Source organism: Triticum dicoccoides, chromosome 7B, assembly GCF_002162155.2.
Source record: "Triticum dicoccoides isolate Atlit2015 ecotype Zavitan chromosome 7B, WEW_v2.0, whole genome shotgun sequence".
Classification (NCBI taxonomy): Eukaryota; Viridiplantae; Streptophyta; class Magnoliopsida; order Poales; family Poaceae; genus Triticum; species Triticum dicoccoides.
In genome coordinates this window covers 572,042,833-572,068,631 of record NC_041393.1, presented here as the reverse complement: position 1 = coordinate 572,068,631, position 25,799 = coordinate 572,042,833, and the positions used below count along the sequence as shown (strand labels likewise).

The 25,799-nt window shown below is 46.5% G+C and overlaps 1 protein-coding gene across 4 annotated transcripts in view; it reads right to left on the bottom strand.

The window, feature by feature from the left end:
- The window catches only part of LOC119337621 (E3 ubiquitin-protein ligase UPL6-like), a 33,338-nt gene extending 11,622 nt beyond the window's left edge, over positions 1 to 21,716 (bottom strand). The window contains exons 1-23 of one of the 4 annotated variants that reach the window (XM_037609789.1): positions 21,496 to 21,715; positions 21,333 to 21,415; positions 21,119 to 21,215; positions 20,919 to 21,046; positions 20,600 to 20,714; positions 20,317 to 20,497; positions 18,653 to 18,835; positions 18,284 to 18,451; positions 17,291 to 17,360; positions 15,789 to 15,886; positions 15,408 to 15,694; positions 15,173 to 15,275; positions 14,865 to 15,002; positions 13,896 to 13,982; positions 13,734 to 13,820; positions 13,394 to 13,537; positions 12,995 to 13,120; positions 11,493 to 11,594; positions 10,897 to 10,964; positions 10,541 to 10,610; positions 10,325 to 10,444; positions 4,579 to 4,668; positions 4,409 to 4,486 (exon numbers count right to left, since the gene is read on the bottom strand). In XM_037609789.1, coding sequence (XP_037465686.1) covers positions 4,409 to 4,486; positions 4,579 to 4,668; positions 10,325 to 10,444; positions 10,541 to 10,610; positions 10,897 to 10,964; positions 11,493 to 11,594; positions 12,995 to 13,120; positions 13,394 to 13,537; positions 13,734 to 13,820; positions 13,896 to 13,982; positions 14,865 to 15,002; positions 15,173 to 15,275; positions 15,408 to 15,694; positions 15,789 to 15,886; positions 17,291 to 17,360; positions 18,284 to 18,451; positions 18,653 to 18,835; positions 20,317 to 20,497; positions 20,600 to 20,714; positions 20,919 to 20,946 — 2,343 coding nt within the window. In that variant the 5' untranslated portion in view covers positions 20,947 to 21,046; positions 21,119 to 21,215; positions 21,333 to 21,415; positions 21,496 to 21,715. Of the gene's footprint in view, positions 1 to 4,408; positions 4,487 to 4,578; positions 4,669 to 10,324; positions 10,445 to 10,540; positions 10,611 to 10,896; positions 10,965 to 11,492; positions 11,595 to 12,994; positions 13,121 to 13,393; positions 13,538 to 13,733; positions 13,821 to 13,895; positions 13,983 to 14,864; positions 15,003 to 15,172; positions 15,276 to 15,407; positions 15,695 to 15,788; positions 15,887 to 17,290; positions 17,361 to 18,283; positions 18,452 to 18,652; positions 18,836 to 20,316; positions 20,498 to 20,599; positions 20,715 to 20,918; positions 21,047 to 21,118; positions 21,216 to 21,332; positions 21,416 to 21,495 lie in introns of all 4 variants that reach the window. The other 3 variants (XM_037609787.1, XM_037609788.1, XM_037609790.1) reach the window with 3 other exon arrangements.
- Positions 21,717 to 25,799: the final 4,083 nt, after the last annotated feature.

The window sequence follows — 25,799 nt, the reverse complement described above, 5'->3', positions numbered from 1 at the left end:
GCCCCTGCTCCCCTCGCCCTGCCGTGGCCGGCGCCTCGCCGTGGCCACCGGCCTTTCCTGCTCCCCTCGCCCTGCCGGCTCCGCCCACCCTCCTGGGCGTGCGCCCGAACGAACGGGTGCGGGTTGCGCCCGAACCCGCACCGCCCTGTGCCCGCTAGCCCGCCCCCCCGGGCCACTGACTAGGGGGCCCCACCCCATAACGTTTAAAAATAAATAAATAAAATAAAATAAAATAAAATAAAATAAAATAAATAAATGTATTAAATAAATAAATGAATAATAACTAAAATAAATAAAACATTAATTAATTAATTAATTAAGTAAATAATTAATTTAATTAATCCTGATTAATTAACCTAATGGCTAATTAACCTAATTAACTACTGTTAATTAAACTAAACTAGGGTAATTAGTTAACAGTCACTGACGAACGGGACCCACATGTCAGGGTTGACTCAGTCAACCCCTGTTGACTGCTGACGTCAGCATGACATCATGCTGACGTCATAAATACATTTTTCGAATTAATTAATTAAATAATTAAATTCCAAAATTGTTAAAATCTTTTAAAAATCATATCTTTTAATCCGTAACTCGGATTAAAATATTTTCAACATGAAAGTTGCTCAGAACGACGAGACGAATCCGGATACGCAACCCGTTCGTCCGCCACACACCCCTAACCTATCGAACTCGCAACTTTCCCCCTCCGGCTCCTCTGCCCGAAAACACGAAACACCGGGAATACTTTCCCGGATGTTTTCCCCCCTTCACCGGTATCACCTACTACCGCGTTAGGGCACACCGAACACCGCGTATTGCCTTGTTATATTTTGTGATGCTTTGTTTTCTCTGTATTCATTATTTCTTCCCCCTCTTCTCTCCGGTAGACTACGAGACCGACGCTGCTGCTGACCAGTTTGACTACGGAGTTGACAACCCCTTTCTCTTGCCAGAGCAACCAGGCAAGCCCCCCCCTTGATCACCAGATATCGCCTACTCTTCTCTATACTGCTTGCATTAGAGTAGCGTAGCATGTTACTGCTTTCCGTTAATCCTATTCTGCTGCATAGCCTGTCATTGCTGCTACAGTCATTGATACCTTACCCGCAATCCTAAATGCTTAGTATAGGATGCTAGTTTATCATCATTGGCCCTACATTCTTGTCAGTCTGCCTTGCTATACTATCGGGCCGTGATCACTTGGGAGGTGATCACGGGTATATACTATACATACATACATACTATACAGATGGTGACTAAAGTCGGGTCAGCTCATTGAGTACCCGCAAGTGATTCTGACGAGGGGGCTGAAAGGACAGGTGGCTCCACCCCGGTAGAGGTGGGCCTGGGTTCCCGACGGCCCTCGACTGTTACTTTGTGGCGGAGCAACAGGGCAGGTTGAGACCACCTAGGAGACAGGTGGGCCTGGCCCTGTTCGGCGTTCGCGGACACTTAACACGCTTAACGAGATCTTGGTATTTGATCTGAGTCTGGCTACGAGCCTATACGCACTAACCATCTACGTGGGAGTAGTTATGGGTATCCCGACGTCGTGGTATCAGCCGAAGCACTTCAGACGTCAGCGACGGAGCGGCGCGCGCCGAATTGGACTGGAACGCCACTAGGCTAGGTCTGCTTTCGGCCGCCCTCGCAACATGCAGGTGTGCTATGGGCGATGGGCCCAGACCCCTGTGCGCTTAGGTTTAGACCGGCGTGCTGGCCTCTCTGTTGTGCCTAGGTGGGGCTGCGACGTGTTGATCTTCCGCGGCCGGGCATGACCCAGGAAAGTGTGTCCGGCCAAATGGGATCAAGCGTGTTGGGTTATGTGGTGCACCCCTGCAGGGAAGTTAATCTATTCGAATAGCCGTGATCTTCGGTAACAGGACGACTTGGAGTTGTACCTTGACCTTATGACAACTAGAACCGGATACTTAATAAAACACACCCTTCCAAGTTCCACAGACAACCCGGTGATCGCTTTTCCGCAGGGCGACGAGGAGAGGATTGCCGGGTAGGATTATGCTATGCGATGCCACTGGAGATGCTACTGGAGATGCTACTTGGAGATGCTACTTAGAGATGCTACTTGGAGGACTTCAATCTACTCTCTTCTACATGCTGCAAGACGAAGGCTGCCAGAAGCGTAGTCTTCGACAGGATTAGCTATCACCCTCTTATTCTGGCATTCTGCAGTTCAGTCCACTGATATGGCCTCCTTACACATATACCCATGCATATATAGAGTAGCTCCTTGCTTGCGAGTACTTTGGATGAGTACTCACGGTTGCTTTTCTCCCTCTTTTTCCCCCTTCCCTTCTACCTGGTTGTCGCAACCAGATGTTGGAGCCCTGGAGCCAGACGCCACCGTCGACGATGATTCCTACTACACTGGAGGTGCCTACTACTACGTGCAGGCCGCTGACGACGACCTGGAGTAGTTTAGGAGGATCCCAGGCAGGAGGCCTGCGCCTCTTTCGATCTGTATCCCAGTTTGTGCTAGCCTTCTTAAGGCAAACTTGTTTAACTTATGTCTGTACTCAGATATTGTTGCTTCCGCTGACTCGTCTATGATCGAGCACTTGTATTCGACCCCTCGAGGCCCCTGGCTTGTATTATGATGCTTGTATGACTTATTTATGTTTTAGAGTTGTGCTGTGATATCTTCCCGTGAGTCCCTGATCTTGATCGTACATATTTGCGTGCATGTTTAGTGTACGATTAAATTGGGGGCGTCACAAGAGCTGGGCGCCACCACGGGTAAAAAAATTCCATTGGCTTGCCGCCCAGGATCGCTGCTGGACTGCAGAAAGGCTTGCACGACGTGGCTTGTAGCATCACCCTCAATGTTTTCGAGTCGATGAGTCGACGGGTCGCTCGGAGGGGGCGACTCTAGACTAGTCGTGACTAGTCTAGACTCACGGTCGACGAGTCGACATGGCGACGAGTCGACGTGAGTTAAGCAGCAGGCAGTCAGGGGAGGAGCACAAGTGCACAGCAGCAGCAACAACCAGGGGAGGAGGGGAGGAGCACACCACCAGCAGCAGTAACCAGGGCCAACTGAGAGATGGGCCACTAGTTGTGCACTTCCCTGTGGCCCAAAAGCCCATCTAGTAGCTATATACTCCTCCCATGACCTAATCCACCATCCACACTCCCTCCTCCCTCACCACAGCCGCCACACATTCTGCTGCCACTCCCTTGCCACCAGTCCACCACTTCTCCTCCCAGCGATGGATATCTCAACTCCCCCGCAGCAGCTCTCTTGCCACCGCTCCTCCCAGCCCGCTCCTCTTGCCGCTGCAGCTTCAGCAGCAGCAACAGCGGCGGCCAGCGCTGCAGCGGGGGCGCAGAAGCAGCAGCAGCAGCAGCAGCAGCACGACGGCGGGAGAGTGCTCCTGATCCAGCGCTGCCTCGAGTCGTTCGACCCAAAAACCGCGACTAGTCAAGACTAGTCGCACGAGTCGCTCGACTCATCCCAGGAGTCGAGTCGAGAGGCTGAGTCGGCCCTGGAACTGCGACTCGTCGACTAGTCGACTAGTCGCGACTAGTCGAGCGACTCAAAATCCATGATCACCCTCGATGCCTCCTTTGCGACCAGGCCTTGGAAACTATCCAGCACCTGCTGCTGACCTGCCCCTTTGCACGTCAGACCTGGCACATTGTCCTTGATTGGTTGCATATTCCGGTCCAAATCCCCGATCAGGAGCACACGGTCATGGAGTGGTGGCTGCGCGCAAAAGAGCTCGCGCCGCCGGCGCATCAAAAGGCCCTCAAATCCATCGCGCTTCTTGTGCCCTGGATGCTATGGAAGCACAGGAACGCGTGAGAATGCCACGCCATCCATCGAATCACTAGTGGATAGGATCAAGGACGAGGCCCGGTGTTGGGCTAAAGCAGGAGCCCAGGGGCTTCGGGTTGTTCTGCCCACAACCTGGGATGTCCACTGATTTTGTGCTTTTCTATGTACTGCTCACCTCCTAGGAGGATTGTTCTACCTTTTCCATGAAATGAAATGCAAAGGTCCTTTGCGTTTTCTCAAAAAAAAAATAGGTTTTGAGATCATAGTAGCCAGCTTTAATTAAGTTGTTCTTTGGATTATGGGAATTAAAGCTGGGTTAAAAAATAGGTTTTGAGATCATAGTAGCCAGCTGTGGCCACCACGCCGCCACGGCACTGACCGGCATCAGAGCTGCTCCGCCCCCAGTATACAATTCCGCCTGCCTGCAGGAGCAGGCAGGTCGAAGCACCGGGCGCCGGCACAGACGCTGGCCTGCCCTCAGTATTTGGCTTCATCCACTACTCGTGTTTACACAGTATTTTTTAGATGTCAAATAACGAAATGGACTATTGATGGTTGGTATTAAATACGAGTAAACACGAATAGTGTCATGAAGCTTCTTCATACCTCATGATATTCCCCACCATATTTCGTGTTCAAGAGCAAGTCTTCTAAATTCAAGCACGGAGGGCCAGATATGAGAAGCTACATGAGAAAGAAAAGGCAAGTGGACATCAGAAAATTAGAAATATATCGAATGTGTTGCTAAGAAGTAGCTTGTATAAACCAGTACATACCTGAAATTCATGTTCATTGAACATATCGATCCATTTTTTAGGTATCAATTGTTGAAGACCTCTCAAAAACTGTGCAGTTTGAATACAGGCCTGTTTACCATAAAAAGACATTGTTTATCAGTGATGGATAAGTCTGTGTACTAGGGTCCTTGTGGGGCTGCAGCACATGGTCCTTGTGGCAGTTAGGAGGATAAAGTCCTGGACCATCAAGGACTGGCTGTTAGGATAGAGTTCTGTTCTTGACCATCAAGGACTGTCAGTTAGCATCTTAGACTAGCATCTTAGACTGGCATCTTAGCAGCATCTTAGCATATGCCTTGGCTGGCTAGCAGCCTATAAATATGTATCCCCAACCCCTCAGGTTGGCATGGCATTGTGTGAGAAATAAACCAACGAAAATTGTCCCAACTCTCCTAGTGTCATCCACAACTATCAATGCTTAGGCTGAAAGGTCTAACAAGTGGTATCAGAGCCAAGTTAACCTACACCCTGAGCATTTCCTGTGAGCAGCCCAAGTCGGTAGCAGCAGCTGCTCCGTCTGCCTCTGGTTACCTTCCTCCCTCCGGACTGTCGAGCAGCAGCTCGTCTTCATCAGCCTCCTCTTCACGCAACAGCCCCCCCTGCAGCGAGCCATGTCTGCAGGTCGCTCTCAGCACACGGCTACCTCGAGCATGCGGCGCCGGCAAGAGGCCGAGCGCGCCGTGGCAGAGGAGCGTGAGCGAGCGGCTGTAGCAGCGGCTGCTGCGGCGGCAAGAGTGTCGAGGCTGGCTGCAGCGGAGCTGGCAACAGCCAGAGCGGAGGTAGAAGCAGCCAGGGCGGAGGTAGAAGCAGCAGCAGCAGCAGCAGAAGCAGCCCGTGAGGCTACGGCGGATGCCAAGGCACTCCGCGGCAGCCCCGGCAGCTCCAGCAGCTCCGCGCCTGCGGACGACGGCGCCGACGCAGATCGCGCCAAAGTGGCGCAGGAGCGGACGGCGCAGTGGGCAGCCGAGCACGCCCGCGCTCCAGGTGGAGGCGCGCACCGCGACGGCGGCTGCAACGACCAGGACCGCGGCCTCTACGAGGTCCGGACTGTGGTCAGGGATGTTGGTTCCAGTGTTGGGTGGCCTACCCTCACTAAAACCAACTACGTCGAGTGGGCCGGGATCATGAAGTTCAGGCTCCAGGTGCGGCGCATGTGGGAGGCAATCCAGGACAGCAACGTCGACCACCTAGAGGATCGACGGGCGCTGGACGCCCTCATCGCCGCAGTCCCGCCCGAGATGCAGTTCTCGCTTTCCAACAAGCGGACTGCCAAGGAGGCTTGGGACGCCATCGCCGCAGCACCCATCGGCAGCGACCGTGCTCGCAAGTCCACCCTGCAGGCACTTCGTAAGGAGTGGGAGAACCTGGGCTTCAAGCCAGGTGAGGACGTTGATGACTTTGCTCTCCGTCTCAACACTCTGCTGCAGAAGATGGTGAAGTTTGGCGATGCCACCTACACCGAGGAGAGAGCTGTCAAGAAGCTTTTTCGGTGCATTCCCGAGAAGTACAAGCAGATGGCTCGCTCGATCGAGTCGTTGCTGGACCTCTCCACGATGACGATCAAGGAGGCGATAGGTCGACTCAAGGTCGTCGACACCGACGAGCCACAGCCCCCCTCGGGGCCCGTCACCACCGGCGGGAAGCTGCTCCTAACTCGGGAGCAGTGGGATCCCAGCCTTGGTGACAAGAAGAAGGGGGAGCCTTCCTCCTCGACGGGCGGCCGCAAGCGTGGCAAGCAGCGTAAGGCGCGAAGAGGCCCCCCGGGCAGGGCACAAGGACGTGCCGAAGGTGACGCCCGCGGAGGCGCCAAGGACGGCGCCGCTGGCAAGCCCAGGCCGGCACAAGACAACAGTTGCCACAACTGTGGCCGGTTTGGCCATTGGGCCAATGAGTGTCGGCAACCACGACAAGGCCAGGCTCACGTCGCACAGGCGAAGGAGGAGGAGACGGCTCTGTTCATGGCACATGCAAGCATTGAGCTACCCTCGGCGACTCCAGTCGCAAAGGCTTTCATCCACCTCGATGAGCCAAAAGCACACGCTCTTCTAGGCGATGGCTCCGAGAAGGACAAGGCTACGAGGTGGTGCCTCGACACCGGCGCCACCCACCACATGACCGGTCGAAGGGAATTCTTCGCCGAGCTCAACTCCGATGCGCGAGGCTCCGTCAAGTTCGGGGATGCCTCCGCTGTGGAGATAAAGGGCGTCGGCTCCGTCATCTTCACCACCAAGATGGGAGAGCACCGGCTGCTCACCGGTGTCTACTACATCCCCGCGCTAAGGAATTCCATCATCAGCTTGGGACAGCTGGATGAGAACGGCTCACGCGTGCTGATTGAGCATGGGGTCCTACGCATCTGGGATCGCCAGCGTCGCCTTCTCGCCAAGGTGCCCAGAGGTGAAAATCGACTCTACGTCCTTGATGTGCAGGTGGCACAACCGGTCTGTCTTGCTGTCCGTCGAGACGACGAGGCGTGGCAGTGGCATGAGCGCTTTGGGCACCTTCACTTTGAGGCCCTGAAGCGTCTAAGTGCCAAGGAGATGGTGCGAGGCCTGCCATGCCTCGACCATGTGGAGCAGTTCTGCGACATCTGCGTACTGACAAAGCAGAGACGACTCCCCTTTCCCCAACAGGCGAGTTTTCGGGCTAAGGAGAAGCTGGAGCTCGTGCACGGAGACCTGTGCGGCCCGGTGACGCCAGCCACACCAGGAGGTCGACGCTACTTCCTGCTGCTCGTCGACGATCTCTCCCGCTACATGTGGGTGATGATCCTCGGCAGTAAGGGAGAAGCGGCGGACGCCATCAGGCGCGCGCAGATTGGTGTGGAGGCGGAGAGCGGCCGCAAATTGCGCGTGTTGCGCACTGACAACGGCGGCGAGTTCACGGCGGCTGAATTCGCGTCGTACTGCGCCGATGAGGGCATCCAGCGCCACTACTCCGCGCCGTACAGCCCGCAGCAAAACGGCGTCGTCGAGCGGCGCAACCAGACGGTTGTGGGGATGGCTCGGGCTCTCCTCAAGCAGAGAGGGATGCCGGCTGTCTTCTGGGGAGAGGCGGTGCTAACGGCCGTCTACATCCTCAACCGCTCTCCTACTAAGGCACTCGACGGCAGAACTCCGTACGAGGCCTGGCATGGGCGGAAGCCGGCGGTCTCTCATTTGCGGGTCTTTGGCTGCCTTGCGTTCGCCAAGGAGCTCGGCCACATCGGCAAGCTCGACGACAGGAGCACTCCGGGAGTCTTCATCGGCTACGCGGAGGGCTCAAAGGCCTACCGCATCCTCGACCCAAAGACACAACGTGTGCGCACAGCGCGAGACGTCGTGTTCAACGAAGGGCGAGGGTGGCAATGGGACAAGGCGGTGGATGACGGCTCGACGCCGACGTATGACGACTTCATTGTCGAGTACGCTCACTTCAAGGAAGCTGGGGGAGCAAGCAGCTCCTCTTCACCGGGCACGTCTACCCCGGCCCCCAAAACTACATCGACTCCGGCGCCTGCTACACCGACGACACCACAACCGACGACGCCGCATACTCCAGCCCCGGCAATCGCCACTCCGGGCTCGTCTTCATCAGCACCAGCTCACGCAGAGCACAACCCGATGAAGTTCGCTTCCCCGCTCACTCACGACGAGGAGCGGGTCGACGCATGGTATGGAGGCGAACCGCTGCGGTACCGTACGATGGATAATGTGCTCGGCGACCAGCCGGTGCCAGGACTGGTGCCACGTGACCTGGAGGCACAGCTACAGCTCGTGTGTGAAGACGGCGAACCACGGTCCTTTGCAGAGGCCGAGAGAGACGCGGCATGGCGCGCCGCGATGAAGTTGGAGATGGATGCGGTCGAGCAAAACCGCACCTGGGAGCTTGCTGATCTCCCTCGAGGTCACCGCGCAATCACCCTTAAGTGGGTGTTCAAGCTGAAGAGGGATGGAGCCGGCGCCATCATCAAGCACAAGGCTCGTTTGGTGGCCCGAGGCTTCTTGCAGCAGGAACGAGTCGACTTCGACGACGCTTTCGCTCCCGTGGCACGGATGGAGTCCGTGCGACTTCTCCTTGCGCTGGCTGCCCAGGAGGGCTGGCGTGTTCACCACATGGACGTTAAGTCGGCATTCCTCAACGGCGACTTGAAGGAGGAAGTCTACGTGCATCAGCCACCGGGGTTTACGATTCCCGGCCAGGAGGGCAAGGTGCTCCGCCTGCGCAAGGCTCTCTATGGCCTTCGGCAGGCACCCAGGGCGTGGAACGCCAAGCTGGACTCCACGCTGAAGAAGATGGGTTTCGAGCAGAGCCCGCATGAGGCTGCCGTCTACCGACGGGGGAGTGGAGGAAATGCCCTGCTGGTGGGCGTCTACGTTGACGACCTGGTGATCACCGGCACCAAAGATGCAGAGGTGGCGGCGTTCAAGGAAGACATGAAGGCCACGTTCCAGATGAGTGACCTGGGGCTCCTCTCCTTCTATCTAGGGATTGAGGTGCACCAGGACCACTCCGGGATCGCGCTTCGACAGTCCGCCTACGCCAAGCGCATCGTTGAGCTAGCTGGGCTCACCGACTGCCATCCAGCTCTCACTCCGATGGAGGAGAGGCTGAAACTAAGTCGCGACAGCACGACGGAGGAAGTGGATGCTACGCAGTACCGACGCCTTGTGGGGAGCCTTCGCTACCTCACTCACACACGGCCGGACTTGGCATTCTCCGTCGGCTATGTCAGTCGGTTCATGGAGCGACCAACGTCGGAACACCAGCAGGCAGTGAAGAGGATCGTCCGCTACATAGCAGGGACCCTCGACCACGGCCTCCATTACCCTAGGTGCCCTGGGGCGGCACACTTCGTCAGGTACAGCGACAGCGACCACGCCGGCGACATCGACACCAGCAAGAGCACGAGCGGGATCCTCCTCTTCCTCGGCAAGTGTCTCGTGAGCTGGCAATCAGTCAAGCAGCAGGTGGTGGCCCTGTCCAGCTGTGAGGCTGAGTACATATCGGCCTCCACCGCCTGTACTCAGGCGCTCTGGCTTGCTCGACTGCTTGGTGATCTTCTCGTTCAAGACACCAGAACGGTGCAGCTCCTGGTGGACAGCAAGTCCGCCCTGGCCCTGGCAAAGAACCCCGTGTTCCACGAACGGAGCAAGCACATCCGACTGAGGTATCACTTCATCCGCAGCTGTGTGGAAGAAGGGAGCATCGAGGCGAGCTACATCAACACCAAGGATCAGCTCGCAGACCTGCTCACCAAGCCCCTTGGGAGGGTCAAGTTCCTCGAACTTTGCTCCAGGATTGGGATGATTCAACTCTCCCACAAGACGACGCACAAGACTTAGGGGGAGAATGATGGATAAGTCTGTGTACTAGGGTCCTTGTGGGGCTGCAGCACATGGTCCTTGTGGCAGTTAGGAGGATAAAGTCCTGGACCATCAAGGACTGGCTGTTAGGATAGAGTTCTGTTCTTGACCATCAAGGACTGTCAGTTAGCATCTTAGACTAGCATCTTAGACTAGCATCTTAGACTGGCATCTTAGCAGCATCTTAGCATATGCCTTGGCTGGCTAGCAGCCTATAAATATGTATCCCCAACCCCTCAGGTTGGCATGGCATTGTGTGAGAAATAAACCAACGAAAATTGTCCCAACTCTCCTAGTGTCATCCACAACTATCAATGCTCAGGCTGAAAGGTCTAACAATCAGAACATTTCATGACAAGGAACTCAAAAAAATTTATTACCTGAAAATTTAACTTCTCGTTGGCACGAAGATGCATATATGTAATAACATTATCATTGTTAACATCAATCTCTCCAACACCAGGAAGCAGGTTTGGAAAATCCAACCAAAGCCCCGGATTCTGAGATTGGAAAGAAAGATCAGATGGCAAGAAAAATCGTAAGGGTGGATTGGATCTATACTTATGGTATTTCATCAAGCTATAAAGAGACAATACCTTCTTCATACCACATAGATTGTCATAATATACTGGATCCAGTGAGAAAAGATCATTAAAGAATGTAGGCCTGGTGCATTGTGGAAAAACAAATGTAAATAATAACTTCATCAAAAGTAAAATACAAATAGCACAATGAAAGAATAATATCATGTGACATAATGGTTTATGAACAGCAGAACATACTCACAGATTTGTCAATTGATGAGCATTGGAACACATTCAATTTATTTATTCGCAAGTTACATACCAAAACAACTTGTGTGATTGGAAAAAATTAAGCCAACAGTCTGTTGCTAATTGTGCAAGAAAAATTACTTCCCAGAAAATGAAGGGGTAGGGAGGGAGAGAGTTACTTCTCTTTCAACTTCCTTAAAAAGAATATTGCAAATGACAGGTCAACAGGTACCCTCTCATATATGGCCTGGAAAACAAAATTTAAGTAGATGTTTGCAGCACCCAATGAGACATGCAGATTAAAATGTGAAATTCAACATGGATAAAAATATCAACAGGTAGTGCCCAGATAATTCAGTTGGAAAAGCACATGCAAAGCAAACAGCTCCAAAGAAACACTATGACATGCCCATTGACACAGGGAAATCACATAACGGGTAACTATGCATCATTCAGCCTATACAGATAGATGATAGAATCATCGAAGTAAAAAGATTGTTGAACCTCTAGATAAGTAACATGACACGCTATTGCATCTAAAATATAAAATCTCGTGATTCCAAGAGCCAGTAATATCTTGACTTCTTTCCTACAGTCGCATATGAGGCATATTACAGCAGCACCCACATCCAAGGTATGGCGCACCCATACTTTACGTATCAAAATACCCGCATAACATGATTATAACTTGCAGAAACAGGACAATTTTAGTGTCATATATACAAGTTTCTGATAGTAGTTAACTAAACTAAGATATATGATCAAAGACTAGTACCTTCCCGAGTAGAACTCCGAGAGAATGAAACTTCTGAAGATGATGTTCGCCAGCAGTCGATATTGACTCGGGGTTTGGATATAATAAATGATCATCTGTTTCCTACAAATAGGACAAAAATTGTAAGGCACCACCCTGTATTTTTTCCTACCAGCTTTTTACCTACTTGATCACTATAAACTAATAAGACGCATGTTATCTAAGAACGCATTAGTATTATCCCTATAGCCGCTAAACTCCCTAGAAACAAGATGCTCACGGTTGATCCCCTTGCTTGTCGTGGTTGGGCCATTAGTGTCAGTGGGACATGCAGCTTCCCTGGCGCAGAGATAGGGCAACGGAAAGTAGTGGCAACTCTCGGGTGTACTACACCCGCAAAAGATTGAAAAAATGTGATCAAACATTGTCCAAAAAATCTGAACTTTTAGGACATGAAACATTATCAGATGTGTGAGGTTCTTGCAAAATTTCATCTAAAAATAACATCTGAGGAGCTCTCACCAAAAAATAACAAAATCACTGCTCAAACAGTGCACAAAACTTTCAGCAGCGATTTTGTTTTTTTCGGTGAGAGCTCCTCGGATGTTATTTTTCGATGAAACTTGGCAAGAACCTCAAACATATGATAAAGTTTGATGTAGCAAAATTTCAGATTTTTTGGATCTCGTTTGATAAACTTTTTTGAAAGTTTTTGCTAACTCAGGTGTAGTACACCCGAGAGTAGAAAATCCAGTCTCATAGGGTAAGCATCAAACGGTTGTTCTGCATGCAAGGAAAACCGGAGGTAAACTATCACCCGCCATTGCCAGCTAGGTGATTTGTTAGGCTGGTACCTTCCTCACATTCACCCACCTCTCTCTCCCATACCCCCGACGCTCTGGCTAACCCTAGGTCGCTGCCACCTCTCTAGTCCGTGCCCCCGCCGCTTCCCTTTCGTTTTCCCTGCTCACTGGCACCTTCTTCACTCGCTGATACCTTGCAAGTTCTTCTATTATTCCTCCATGCCCGCCCACAGATTGCTGCTACCTCTAACTATACGTCACCGCTGCCTTCATTGCCTCTTCTGGCACAGCAACGGCCATGCCACCTTGCGATCTGCCCTGCCTCCCGCTGGCCTCTCTGGATTGTTTAGATACCTCCGCGGCATCAAATTAAGGTAACCATCCATTGACGGGTTGGCCGGGCGTCCTCTGCTCTTCTCCAACTCCCATCTGGTCACACTCTATTACCTATGCTTTTGTGCATGCATCACATAATGATGCATAGAGGCCACCAGCTAGCAAGACACATAGAGTTGCTGAATAAGAGCCGAGGAAGATGTAACTCATAACTGTGCTGCTTTTTACATATGTTTTTAATGTCGTCAAATGACTAGGACAGCATAGCACATACTCAAAAAATGGGGCAGTGGATTCTTGCGAATATTTAGCAGCGGATCAAAGCATGCTAGCCCTTCTAGTTATGTCTACTAAAACAATGAAATAGATTAAAAGAGTATATACCATGAACAAACCAGCCCGTGCATCGAAAGCAGTCTTAGTCGTGGTATTCATGAAATCACGAAAAATACCACCACCATCAACTCCAGCTTCCCTCATGCCATGCTCATCAAAGAAAACCACTTGAATCTACAAAAATGTCCTTGAAAGATTAAAATGCAGGCAGGCGATGATACATCTACCACTACTCATAGTGTAAAAATTACAAGAAAAAAATGATTATATATGATGCATTTATCATGCCACAAAAGTTCAAACTCATATTATATCCACAAATTGAGAAATAGAAGAAGATAAATTTGTCTGTTAATCCAAATTTGTTTTCTTAACTTCTTAGTGGAATAGCACCAACTACCATAAGAGGTGGTAAAAGGAACAAGAGAAAAAAGATCATCACCATACCGTTCCTTTAAGATCTTCTACAGATAAAAGGCTTATATTGTGAATAGCATCTTCCAGTAATTGGTTTCTTCTGATTTCTAAGGTACGAGGCGCAGGAACTTGTCTAAAGTCGGCCATGTGTGCCTGATCGAATACCAAATATTGCTGATCACAGAACAACGAAATTCATAAGATATTGTCTTAAGAAGTACTCCATCCGGAATAAATTGTCGCTCAAATGGATGTATCTAGACGTATTTCAATGCTAGATACATCCATTTGAGCGACAGGTAATTCCAGATGGAGGGAGTATACAACTCTTATTCTGTAATATTTACACAGCAAATCAGTAATAACATACACTGAAAATTTTGAGTCTAATGTCAAACGGCACCAACAACGGAGCAAGTCTTATAATTTCTGATTCACGAGTCCCCGCAATAGATGCCTGAAAGATACGTACATAATGTTGAACAAATAGGTTTTGAAAACCATTTTGATTATCAACAAAGAGATGCATTACCTGAAGCACAAATTCGTCGCTAAAATCTTCTTTAGAACAAAACTCACTAGCATCAACAAATGAATTTCTGATATTCCAGTCCTCCAACTGCAATTAGATATGGATTTCAGTTTTTTAGTTTATGTATGCATGAAATGATAACCATAGCAACCACTTTAACAAAACAGTGTGGCGAAGAAGTTAATTATCTATGCATGAAACCAAAATATTCCCTCCGTAAAGAAATATAAGTGTTTAGATCACTACTGTAGTGATCTAGTGATCTAAACGCTCTTATATTTCTTTACAGAGGGAGTAGCTTATAATTAATACCGAGTCCAACACTGTCCACGGCGCGCTCTAACTCAACTCGGTGTGTGTGTGTTTGGGGTGGGTGGGGGGGCACTTATTTACAATAATTTGTACCATTATATTCAAAATAGAACTATACAAGTGCAACAAGGAGTGCTCTCAGGTGTGCATACAGATATGTGTTGTTAGCTGAGTCGATGCATTAACAGACTAATGGCCGGGTAATTAATTAGTTAGCCCAACAACTCAAGCTGGAGGGCTGAGATACATACATACACTTGCATGGCACAATGTGCACATACAGGAAGTATTTCCCTGGAACAACAGAAGCCAGCACATCCTTGTGTGGCCTGTGGTGAATGAATCAACCAGATAAAAAACGGTTGAGTGACCAACGCCACTACGAGCACGGCATGCGCACTGCTTAGGGCCCTGGACGGCTTCCTATATACATCAGACGTACAGGGACAACACAGAACTCCCACAAGTGATAACTCACACACGCGAATGAACACACAATCCCAAGCGAGACCCAGTTTCAGAAGCAATTTTGATGGAGACGAACTCATGGGGGCCTATGCATGAACAACAATACGCGCACATGGGCTCACACGGGCGAAGCAATCGATCCATCCATCCACTTGCAAAACCTTACTATGATTGGTATAAAGTACTTACCTTTGTAAATAGTTCACATAGTCCAGTCCTAGCACTGTGCTTAAGACTCTCAGTCAACAATGTCTTACTACCTGGGGTGGGTGATGTCTGTAAAGTAGAGGTTTGTACAGGAATGGTCCACAGAAGTTCCCACAAAGCCTGCAGATTGAAGTTAGAACTTAGAACCATGTCAAAGTGACACCAGACAAAACAGCACATCAGCATAGACTTTGCAGCAGCTCTAATGTTTTTAAGAAATTATGAATTGATAAAGTAGTTTTTTCTGGAAACTGAACAGAATACATAAATTTGTCATATTTACTGCTTACCTCCTTCAAAATGGAAACAAGAGACTTCAACTCCTCAAGAGAAAGAGAGAGAGGTTTCTTACAATCTCTGAACTCCGCAATATCCACCAACTCTAAGATATGGCTGGTACAAAGAAATAAAAAGCATTGATAAGGTATATCTTGACTCTTATAACGGGGGTTTTGCATCTCAATTACTTAGACAGAAGAGCACAAATCAGCAACAGTTTGCAACACTATGAAAAGGTTACTTTACCTATACATGGAGCAGAAAATGGACAAAGGTAGTAGCCAGCTAGGAGTATCCCGCTCAGGAAAAGACTTCCGTTTATCATTCTTGCAGCAGCTCTTTATATAGTTCCAAAGTGCAGGAACAATTTCAGTATTGTACACCAACACAGTCATAATCCCCTCAACAAAACCTGTGCTTAACATGCCATGAAGAAAAGCACTGATAGGTCCTACTAATTGCAGTTTAGCACTTGAAGGGCCAGCTGTATCAGAAGAACCTGTGCTCGATATACCACTAAGTACACCATTCACCTATATGCATGATATGTACTAGAGTCAAACAGAAGAAATAAAATATGAACCGCAATCATCTTAAAGCTACTAACTTATTCAGAAATAAGCATACCAAACATTCAACCGATGTCAATATGTGTCTTTGCAGATCAACATCAAGGTGGTTGAAATCATCAGCTTCAATGGGCATTGCACCATCAACATGTGTACCTGTACATATTTAATAAGCGTAACCGGCAGGAACAAATCTGTAGCTACATCAGACATTTGGTCTTATAAGTCCTGAGAGATCAGCTAAAGCTACGTTTGGGCAACAGGACTGTTTTCCTGGGGGAGGTCCTCCCATGCCCCACTAAGAGCCAAGCCTAATTGAATGAATGAGACTGTTTTGTAAGTATGCCATGTGATTACATCGAAACAAGGAGATGTACTCGTGCATGAGATGACATAACAATACTAAACGAGTTACATAGTACAGACTATGCTAAAATATACAAAGGAAGAGACCAAAATACCTAAGTTCTAGATGTTCAGATGCAATAATCTATGCATATGAGGGTCAACTAGTATGTCATTATGTTGTGTGCCGTAATTTTCCAAGAAGATTAGCAAAATATCCCAGTTGCAGTCTTCAGTACTGCACACAGGATATCAATACGTAATAAATAAGTGTCTCAACTCTGTACTAAAGTTAGTACAAAGTTGTACTGAAGTTGAGACACTTATTTTAGGACGGAGGGAGTATTTTAGAAAGAATATCTATACTTGCCAAATTCGCAACACCTTGCATACATTTTACCATTAATAATTTGAAATTAGATAGGTCACTCATATAGCAACTAAAGTTAAAATGGAGATTTAATACATAAGCATGTAGGTCTTTTTCACTGTTTAGCCTGAAAATTAAGAAGTAATCATTATCAAAGGCCAGAACTAGAAAAAGACGGATTAACTAATAAAAGGACAGATCAGAACTACCTAATCATACTTTCTTTTTTATATTGAATTATCAATAGATTAAATGGTGTCATCTATCTGCATAATCAGACCTTATACTCAGCTAAACATTTTAACCTAATGATATGATCATTTTGCAATAACTGGAACAGGTGAGGCACCCAAATCCCGTATAAAGTCTACTATTCGACTCAGGTGGGTTGTTTCAGAACAGTCGTTTTGAAATTTATCTTACAATATGATTCTTTTATACTATTTAGAAACGCCCGATTGATGGAAAAAGGAAATAATACAATTACAATAAGCTGTGAACTTGACAAATAAAAAAAGATGTGCTTTTCCACGAGTAGAGCTAACATGAAGCATTTATCACTAATCATTATCACGAAGAACTCTCATAGATATGGAACATAAAATGTTACTCCCTCCGTTCCATAATACTTGTCGTGGTTTTAGTTCAAATTTGAACTAAAACCACGACAAGTAATATAGAACGGAGGGAGTACATAAATACTAATTCCTCTGTAAAGAAATATAAGGTTGTTTAGATCACTAAAGTAGTGATCTAAATGGTCTTATATTTCTTTACAGAGGGAGTAGTAAGCCATATTTCCAAGAGATGAAAAGGCTGCTCTGATTTAGTGGAAAGGGACTTACTTTGAATAGATGATGCAATTTTTGGGAACGCATCAAGCAATGAGGTACAAAAATTAATGATTCCAGCTGCCTGGTTTGGAAAGAGCATAAGCAAAAAAATATACATGACTCACTGTAATAAAACCTGACTTCAGTATCTTCAATTAAGATTAAATGGGCATCCATAAGGAAATGAAAAAAAATAGCTATTACATAAGTGGAAATATGATCATATAACAAAACATTCCTATGTTTTAATGAATCACAAGAAGAAAACACATTGTTGGGAACCACTTGACATATATTACTGGTTTCTGCCTCTCTGTTCAGACAATATAAGTGAAGAAAATGTGATTCCCAAGAAAGAATTGACGAGAATGAACAGATCAGATCGGGAAAGATTCCTGATTGAGCAGGATATGTAAGAAACAAAATATATCTTCCATGAAAGTTTTCATAAAAATATTAATTCTGCGGGCTAAGTTGTGACATGAAAGGGGTTACAGCTTGCTACACATTTTATTGACATATAAACAGTTGAAAAGATGACTGTAACATATACTATTTGTAACTTCACGTACAGATATACCATAACCATTATTGTGATGATCACTAAAGAATGACGATAAACTAGCAGAGTGTTTGCTGTGTACAATAATCACTGCAGTGTTTGCAGTTGGTATGGATCAATTAGAACCAACTGACCCTTTCATTAAACTAGTAACGTAAAATTGTACCATAATCATTATCATGAATTCATGATTGATCACCAGAATGCCCATTGGCAGGGTGTTTGCTGTGTGCAAAGCAGCTGGTATTAGATCAAATAGGCTTAGCACCAACTTAACCTTTCCACCTCAGCTCAAAATTTGAAAAAAAAAAATATGCCTAACATGATTTTCAGAGTACAGGGAGCTAATTGCCTTTTCCTAATATGCAATTCTGCCTTACTTTTTACAAATAGAAACAACTGAAATGTTGCAGTAACCTGAAAGGCAGAAGCAGAACACCTACTCTGTCAGAATCGAAGCCTGATTCAGAGAAAATCAAAGTCGCAATGTCAAGTACATTTGAAAGTACATATGCTTGTCCAGGATGGTTAGCCAATGTGTCGTTTGGAAGAACGTCAGCGCAAGCTATCTGATACATATACTCTGTTTTGAATTCATCAGCAGATAAAACCTGAAATGAAAAACAATCCAATGTAGAATCACTGCATGGCTAATACAAGATACAACCACTCAAAAAACTCGTATAAATGGAAGTTTATAATGCAGAAATAATAATAGCTCATATTTAACACTCCGAAATTTCCATGTTCACGTATCATCAAACTGTTTTGAGAAATAAATTATGAAACAAGGTATTAAGGAGAACACTCACCTTCATAAACTCTGGCAACCGATGACATAGAAAAGGAATGGTAAGAATCTGCGAGGAAAAGCTCCATTTTGGATCCAAAAGTACACAAGAACATGGATGGTTGCCAACATGTGAAGCAACAAGTGCAAGAACTTCATAAAGTGCAGACAGAAAATCACGATGCTTCAATTGCCGTTCATTTTGCTGAAAAACGATCAGAACCATTAAAAAATCATAAAATAGATCATCAAATATTTAATACAACTGTCGTGATAAATTCCAAATAACTGAACGACAGAAATAAACCAGCACGGATTGGCTGCACCAGACAGTATATAATAAACTCCCACATTACCTACCAACAAATGCCTATCAAAACAAAGTCAATATATGTTATCATGGAGTTTTTTAGAGAGCATGCAAACAAGTGTTTGCACATCTTTTCATGAAGAGGAGAAGCAAATAGATAATCAGGCAGCAAGTGCCAACATCAAAGAATAAACAACAGTTAATACAGACAACACACGCTAGCTACTGCTTGTAGCAGTTTGAAAGCCTGCCAACATCTCTCTGCCTCTGCCTTAAGGTCATTTGCCATAGACAGGAGGTTCATGCCCAGTTGCCCACCCCCCAGGAACATCCTGCTGTTAAGCTCCAGCCTATTGGGCCAAACATTGAGGTAGACCATGGAGTCGAAATGTATGACACCCGATTAGATCACAAGAAAACTAAGTGTGTTTGCATTACATAGGGCCATGCTATTCTGCTAGAGAGTCCTGCACTCCGGCCAGAATAGTGCAGGACACGTTTCACTCTTTGATCGTAAAAGCTTCTATCAGATCATATACTCTATTATGTCCTTTGGTGCATAGTTGGAGTTCACTGTTCTATTGTAAATGCCTGATATAAAACCATAAATGCTAGTAGACATAACATTACTCAACAAGAATGTAGCCATTGCTTAAGATTGTAAAAGCTTGTGTACAGGGTCATAGAAGCTTGTAGAGAGGATCGTAAATATGCTTGCAACATATTATAAGAGCTTGCTTTTAAAATCGTGAAGGCTTGTGAACATGAACATGATTGTAAGACGTTCCATGCATACATGATCGTAGTGCATGGGTACTGCAGAATTTATTATTGGAACTGTATCTGTTTCGTATGGTCTAGCAGTAGCAGCGGGCGGCTGGATTTAGTAATCACATGGTATTTATGATCGAGCGTAAAGCCCTGGAGACCACATCTGTACGCTAAGGCATGAGAGCAGTGCAGCAAGAGGGCAGAGCATAGAATAACATGTTCTACAGTCCCTGCTGCCAAATGGTTATGTGAATATATAAACACTACCAATGCACATATGAACTCTTGTACACATAGGGTGTTTGGTCAGAAATTCAACATATGGCTATGTAATTCTTAGAACAGAAGCTGTGTATTGTAAAGAATGAAGGCATAACACCTGGGAGACAGGAACCTCATACCAGCAATAAGACTTCCATCCATGACTTCTATAAATTAATGAATTTTATTGTATTGTATGCATTGTTTCCCAATGTTCACATGAGTTTGGCACAGGCTAGCAATTATTAAGGGGGCACAACTAGCAATTATTCATAGCCAGTTGAAAGCAGACTTATCGTTGGTAATTAAAAACAAAGGCAGAACCATAAGAAACACAAACATACCACGACAACCATGATGATCTCCCGAAATAAGCAGAAGACCTTTTTCTGATGGAGATATCCAATTACTTCACAGTTCCATGGAAGCTTGTGACTCAGTAAGCATATCGCTGTTCTAAGTAATTGGACAAAAGGCATGAGATCACTCTCTGATGATGCCTCAGGTTGGTTAACCAACTGAAACCTGTCAAAATGCAATAAACAAGTCAAAGGCAATATTGTTCATTTATCATGTATAGAAGTACTTGTTAATGAGATTCATTATGGCTGTAACTGAATGACTCACCTCTTGACATAGAGAGCATCAATACACATGTGTAAAAATTTCCTCACTCTGATGATCACTGAAGGTCCCACTTCAGAGTAATCCACGGTTGCAAAAAGACTGACAAGACCTCCTGCTACAAAAGAAAATGAGAACAAATAGCAAATAAGAAGTTGTGACAAATATTGTACTCCCTCCGTAAACTAATATAAGAGCGTTTATAGAATACTAAAGTAGTGATCTAAACACTCTTATATTAGTTTACAGAGGGAGTACTATGTAATATCTAGAGCTATCTAAAAGTGCTTAGGGTAACAGGATATTATCGCATGATGCTTACCATCACATTTAACATACTGTAGAAGCATGCCACATACTTGACAAAGTATGTCGACATCATCGTCTAGCTTTGCATCAAAGAAGAAGAATAATTGACCAAAAAAATCAGCAGCCTCTCCATGTAATTTCCTGATAGTGGCAATAGCATGATTTTATGAGCTCCACTACAAGAAAAAAAAAATATGCTTTGGCAATTCATACCAGTCCACGTTTTGACGAAATCCCTCAAAAGTCTAACAAAATTTATCCCGAAATTCAGAGCGTTTTAATGCCGTAGCATACTTCCTCTTAAGTATCTCTGCAGTTTAATAGTTTTTGGAAACCATTCAGGAAACAACTTTCACCAAGCGAAATTGGGGGCGGTCTAACAACGAACCGAAACCCAGAGACTTGTAAGCCCGCTCAACTAATTTACCTGGATTTGTTTTGCGGAGGCATTCTGCTTCTCCAGTAGCGCCTGGCTGTCCAGCTTCCTAGGGTCTCCGGAGGAGGACATCACTGCCAGAAAATCAAAGAAAATCCATCGAATTCACGGGGCAGGACAGACAAGATTACTAGGGTTTAGAACGAGATGTCACCTGGGATCCGGAGACAGACGGAGCGCGAGATCTAGGACCAGGTTTGCTTATGCGAAACCCTAGAGCCTTCGAAAGATCGGAATGCGGCTGGAGGGAGGCGCTCGGGGCGGGGGTCTCCGAGGTGCTCGTCCGAAAGTGCGGGACAATTCCCGCCGGAGGAATGGGGGAGGGGGAGGGGAAGGCCGGTGGAGTTGTGTGCGCACAGGGAGGGGAAGGCCGAGGAGCTACTCTTTATTGGAAAATAGAGCGGCCCAGCCCAGTTTAACGCGATGACTCCTTTTTGGTTCGCTGTGTCGCTCGTTGGTTTATCAACCAGGAGTCGTCTCAAAAAAAAATCAAGCAGGAGTAGTTGTCAAAAAAAAAAAAGTTGTCTGCCGCTGGATTTTTTTAAATAGGTGTCGCTCGTTGATTTGCTCATTAGTGGGTACTCTTTTTTTTTTAGAAAAACTTTTTTTAGAGAAAAAGGGCTCCTGCCCCGGTTCCATTACTTAAAATGAAACCACAGAACTAATCTCATTACAGCCCGCGGGAGAGTTTTTTAGCACTCTCCGGCATAAAATCCATCATGACTCTGCAACAACCTCATACACTTTTCCAGCTACTCAAATGTCTACTGACAAGAGAATTAAAAGGCTAATGCAGAAACTCAGGGAGGCTTGGAACTGGTCTCTGAAGGAAATATGCCCTAGAGGCAATAATAAAATTATTATTTATTTCCTTATATCATGATAAATGTTTATTATTCATGCTAGAATTGTATTAACCGGAAACATAATACATGTGTGAATACATAAACAAACATAGTGTCACTAGTATGCCTCTACTTGACTAGCTCGTTAATCAAAGATGGTTAAATTTCCTAAACATAGACATGAGTTGTCATTTGATTAACGGGATCACATCATTAGGAGAATGATGTGATTGACATGACCCATTTCCGTTAGCCTAGCACTTGATCATTTAGTATATTGCTATTGCTTTCTTCATGACTTATACATGTTCCTGTAACTATGAGATTATGCAACTCCCGTTTAACGGAGGAACACTTTGGGTGCTACCAAACGTCACAACATAACTGGGTGACTATAAAGGAGTACTACAGGTGTCTCCAAAGGTACATGTTGAGTTGGCGTATTTCGAGATTAGGTTTTGTCACTCCAATTGTCGGAGAGGTATCTCTGGGCCCTCTCGGTAATGCACATCACTATAAGCCTTGCAAGCAATGTAGCTAATGAGTTAGTTACGGAATGATGCATTACGTAACGAGTAAAGAGACTTGCCGGTAACGAGATTGAACTAGGTATTGGATACCGACGATCAAATCTTGGGCAAGTAACATACCGATGACAAAGGGAACAACGTATGTTGTTATGCGGTTTGACCGATAAAGATCTTCGTAGAATATGTAGGAACCAATATGGGCATCCAGGTTCCGCTATTGGTTATTGACCGAGAATAGTTCTAGGTCATGTCTACATAGTTCTAGAACCCGTAGGGTCCGCGCGCTTAACGTTACGATGACAGTTTTATTATGCGTTTATAAGTTTTGATGTACCGAAGTTTGTTCGGAGTCCCGGATGTGATCACGGACATGACGAGGAGTCTCGAAATGGTCGAGACATAAAGATTGATATATTGGACGACTATATTCGGACACCGGAAGTGTTCCGGATGTTTTCGGAGAAAACCGGAGTGCCGGAGGGTTACCGGAATCCCCCTCGGGAGAGATAATGGGCCACATGGGCCTTAGTGGAAAGAGAGAGGGGCGGCCAGGGTGGGCCGCGCGCCCCCTCTCCCTCTGGTCCGAATTGGACTAGGAGGGGGGGCGCCCCCTCTTTCCTTCCCCCCCTCCCCCTTCCTTTCCCCTCCTAGTAGGAGTAGGAAAGGGGGAGTCCTACTCCTACTAGGAGGAGGACTCCTCCTCCTGGCGCGCCCTCTAGGGCCGGCCGGCCTCCCCCCCTTGCTCCTTTATATACGGGGGCAGGGGGGCACCCTGGAACACACAAGTTGATCTACGGATTGTTCCTTAGCCGTGTGCGGTGCCCCCCTCCACCATATTCCACCTCGGTCATATCGTCGTGGAGTTTAGGCGAAGCCCTGCGCCGGTAGAACATCATCATCGTCACCACGCCGTCGTGCTGACGGAACTCATCCCCGAAGCTTTGCTGGATCGGAGCCCGGGGATCGTCATCGAGCTGAACGTGTGCTGAACTCGGAGGTGTCGTACGTTCGGTGCTTGGATCGGTCGGATCGTGAAGACGTACGACTACATCAACCGCGTTGTCATAACGGTTCCGCTTACGGTCTACGAGGGTACGTGGACATCACTCTCCCCTCTCGTTGCTATGCCATCACCATGATCTTGCGTGTGCGTAGGAATTTTTTTGAAATTACTACGTTCCCCAACAGTCTCCATCATTTTCTTTTTTCATCCTGCCATGAGTAGCCCTCCCTCGATTCCGCACCATCCTTCCGTCTTCTTCTTCTGATAGTATTTCACCCACAGTTCCTTCTTCCTCATCCTAGCTCTGGCCAGAGCAGCAGTGGCGGCCGCCTGGACAGTTCCCACAGAGATGATGTTAGATTCTCCACGCGCTCTCTTGCAGCCTCTTTGCACAGGATCTTCCATTGGTTGCAGAATCCTGCAATTCTCCTCAGGATCACCTGCACTCCCAACCATGGGGAATTGTTAAAGCACATATCATTTCTACATCTCCAGACAACCCAGAGAGTAGCTGAGACAAACATATTGTCAGCTTGCAGGGATTTATGTTTCTCCCATTTGTCAATCACATAATTAAATCCAGGCTGGGGCATACATCCCACAACCTCATGAATTTTTTTCCACACTTCTACAGCCACAACACACTCAAAGAAAAGGTGGCTACTAGTCTCCTTTTCACAACAAAATAAGCAACTAAGATCATCTAAGTGCTGCCTCTTGCTCAGGTTGCTCCTAACTAGCAATTTATCCTGAGCAAGTAACCACAGGAAAATATGAATGTTAGGTGGGACATGCAGTTGCCAAACTTTTGGAATATGCACAGGGGTAATCCCCCTAAAGTTTATCATGGCATATAGGGATCTCACTGAGTATCTCCCATTATGCTCAAGTTTCCAAATAATAGCATCATCATCATTTAGAATAACTGACTGCGCAATACTCAGCAAATCAAACCAAAGATGCAGTAGCCTATTGTCTACACATCTTCTGAAAGAAATCTTAAGATTTGTACCATCCCAAACTTCACGATAGTTTTATTGTGCTCATTGGCAATACTATACAACTCCCAAAATTGAATGGATAAGCTACAGGACCCAAACCAGTGATCTTCCCAAAATTTAGCTTTCCTACCATTCCCCGCTTTCCATTGGTAGCCCATCTTTGCTGCTTTAGCAGCCCAAAGGACTCCTTTCCAGAAGGGGGAGTAGGCACTGCTCTCAGGGCAAGAAAGAATATTAGGATTACTAGTCCTATATTTAGCATCCACAATTTTCTTCCATATTTTTTGTTCACCTCTTTGATACTTGTCCACCCAAGCAGCAAGTAAGCAAAGGTTCATGTCAGCAATATTTGGGATCCCCATACCACCATACTGTTTTTTATTCAATAGACCCCAGCTAGCTAGGTGGTACTGAAAGTGCAACTATCCCTAGGTGGTTTTGGTAATTAATAACAACATATAGCTCATTGAGCTAATACTATTCCAAGACTATTATTTCAGGAAAGCTCAATGAATGGCATGGCATGGATGATGAAAGTGGATCCCTCAAAATACTAAGGACAAAGGATTGGCTCAAGCTCAAAAGCTCAAGACTCTTCATTTTACATTTTAGTGATCCAAGATCACATTGAGTCTATAGGAAAAGCCAATACTATCAAGGAGGGATGAGGTGTTGCTTAATGAGCCTCTTGCTTCAATGTGCTTAGTGATATGCTCCAAAACCCTCAACTACTTTCCCACATCCACAAATGACCTAAACCCAAAGCCAAAATCGGTCACACCGAAACTTCCTATCCGGCACCACCGATTCCAAAAGTCATAGCCACTGCCACAAACCCTAAGCAAGTCGGTCTTACCGATAGGGATCTCGGTCTCACCGAGATGTGGTTGCAATCTCTCTGTTTCCCTTCGTAACGTTTCGGTCTAACCGAAATGAGCGATCGGTCCCACCGAGATTGCAACGTAAACTCTCTGTTTCCTTTTTGTAACATTTCGGTCTCACCGAAAAGAGCAAATCGGTCTCACCGAGTTTACCTGACCAACTCTCTGGAAAGCTTATTACCAAATCGGTCTCACCGA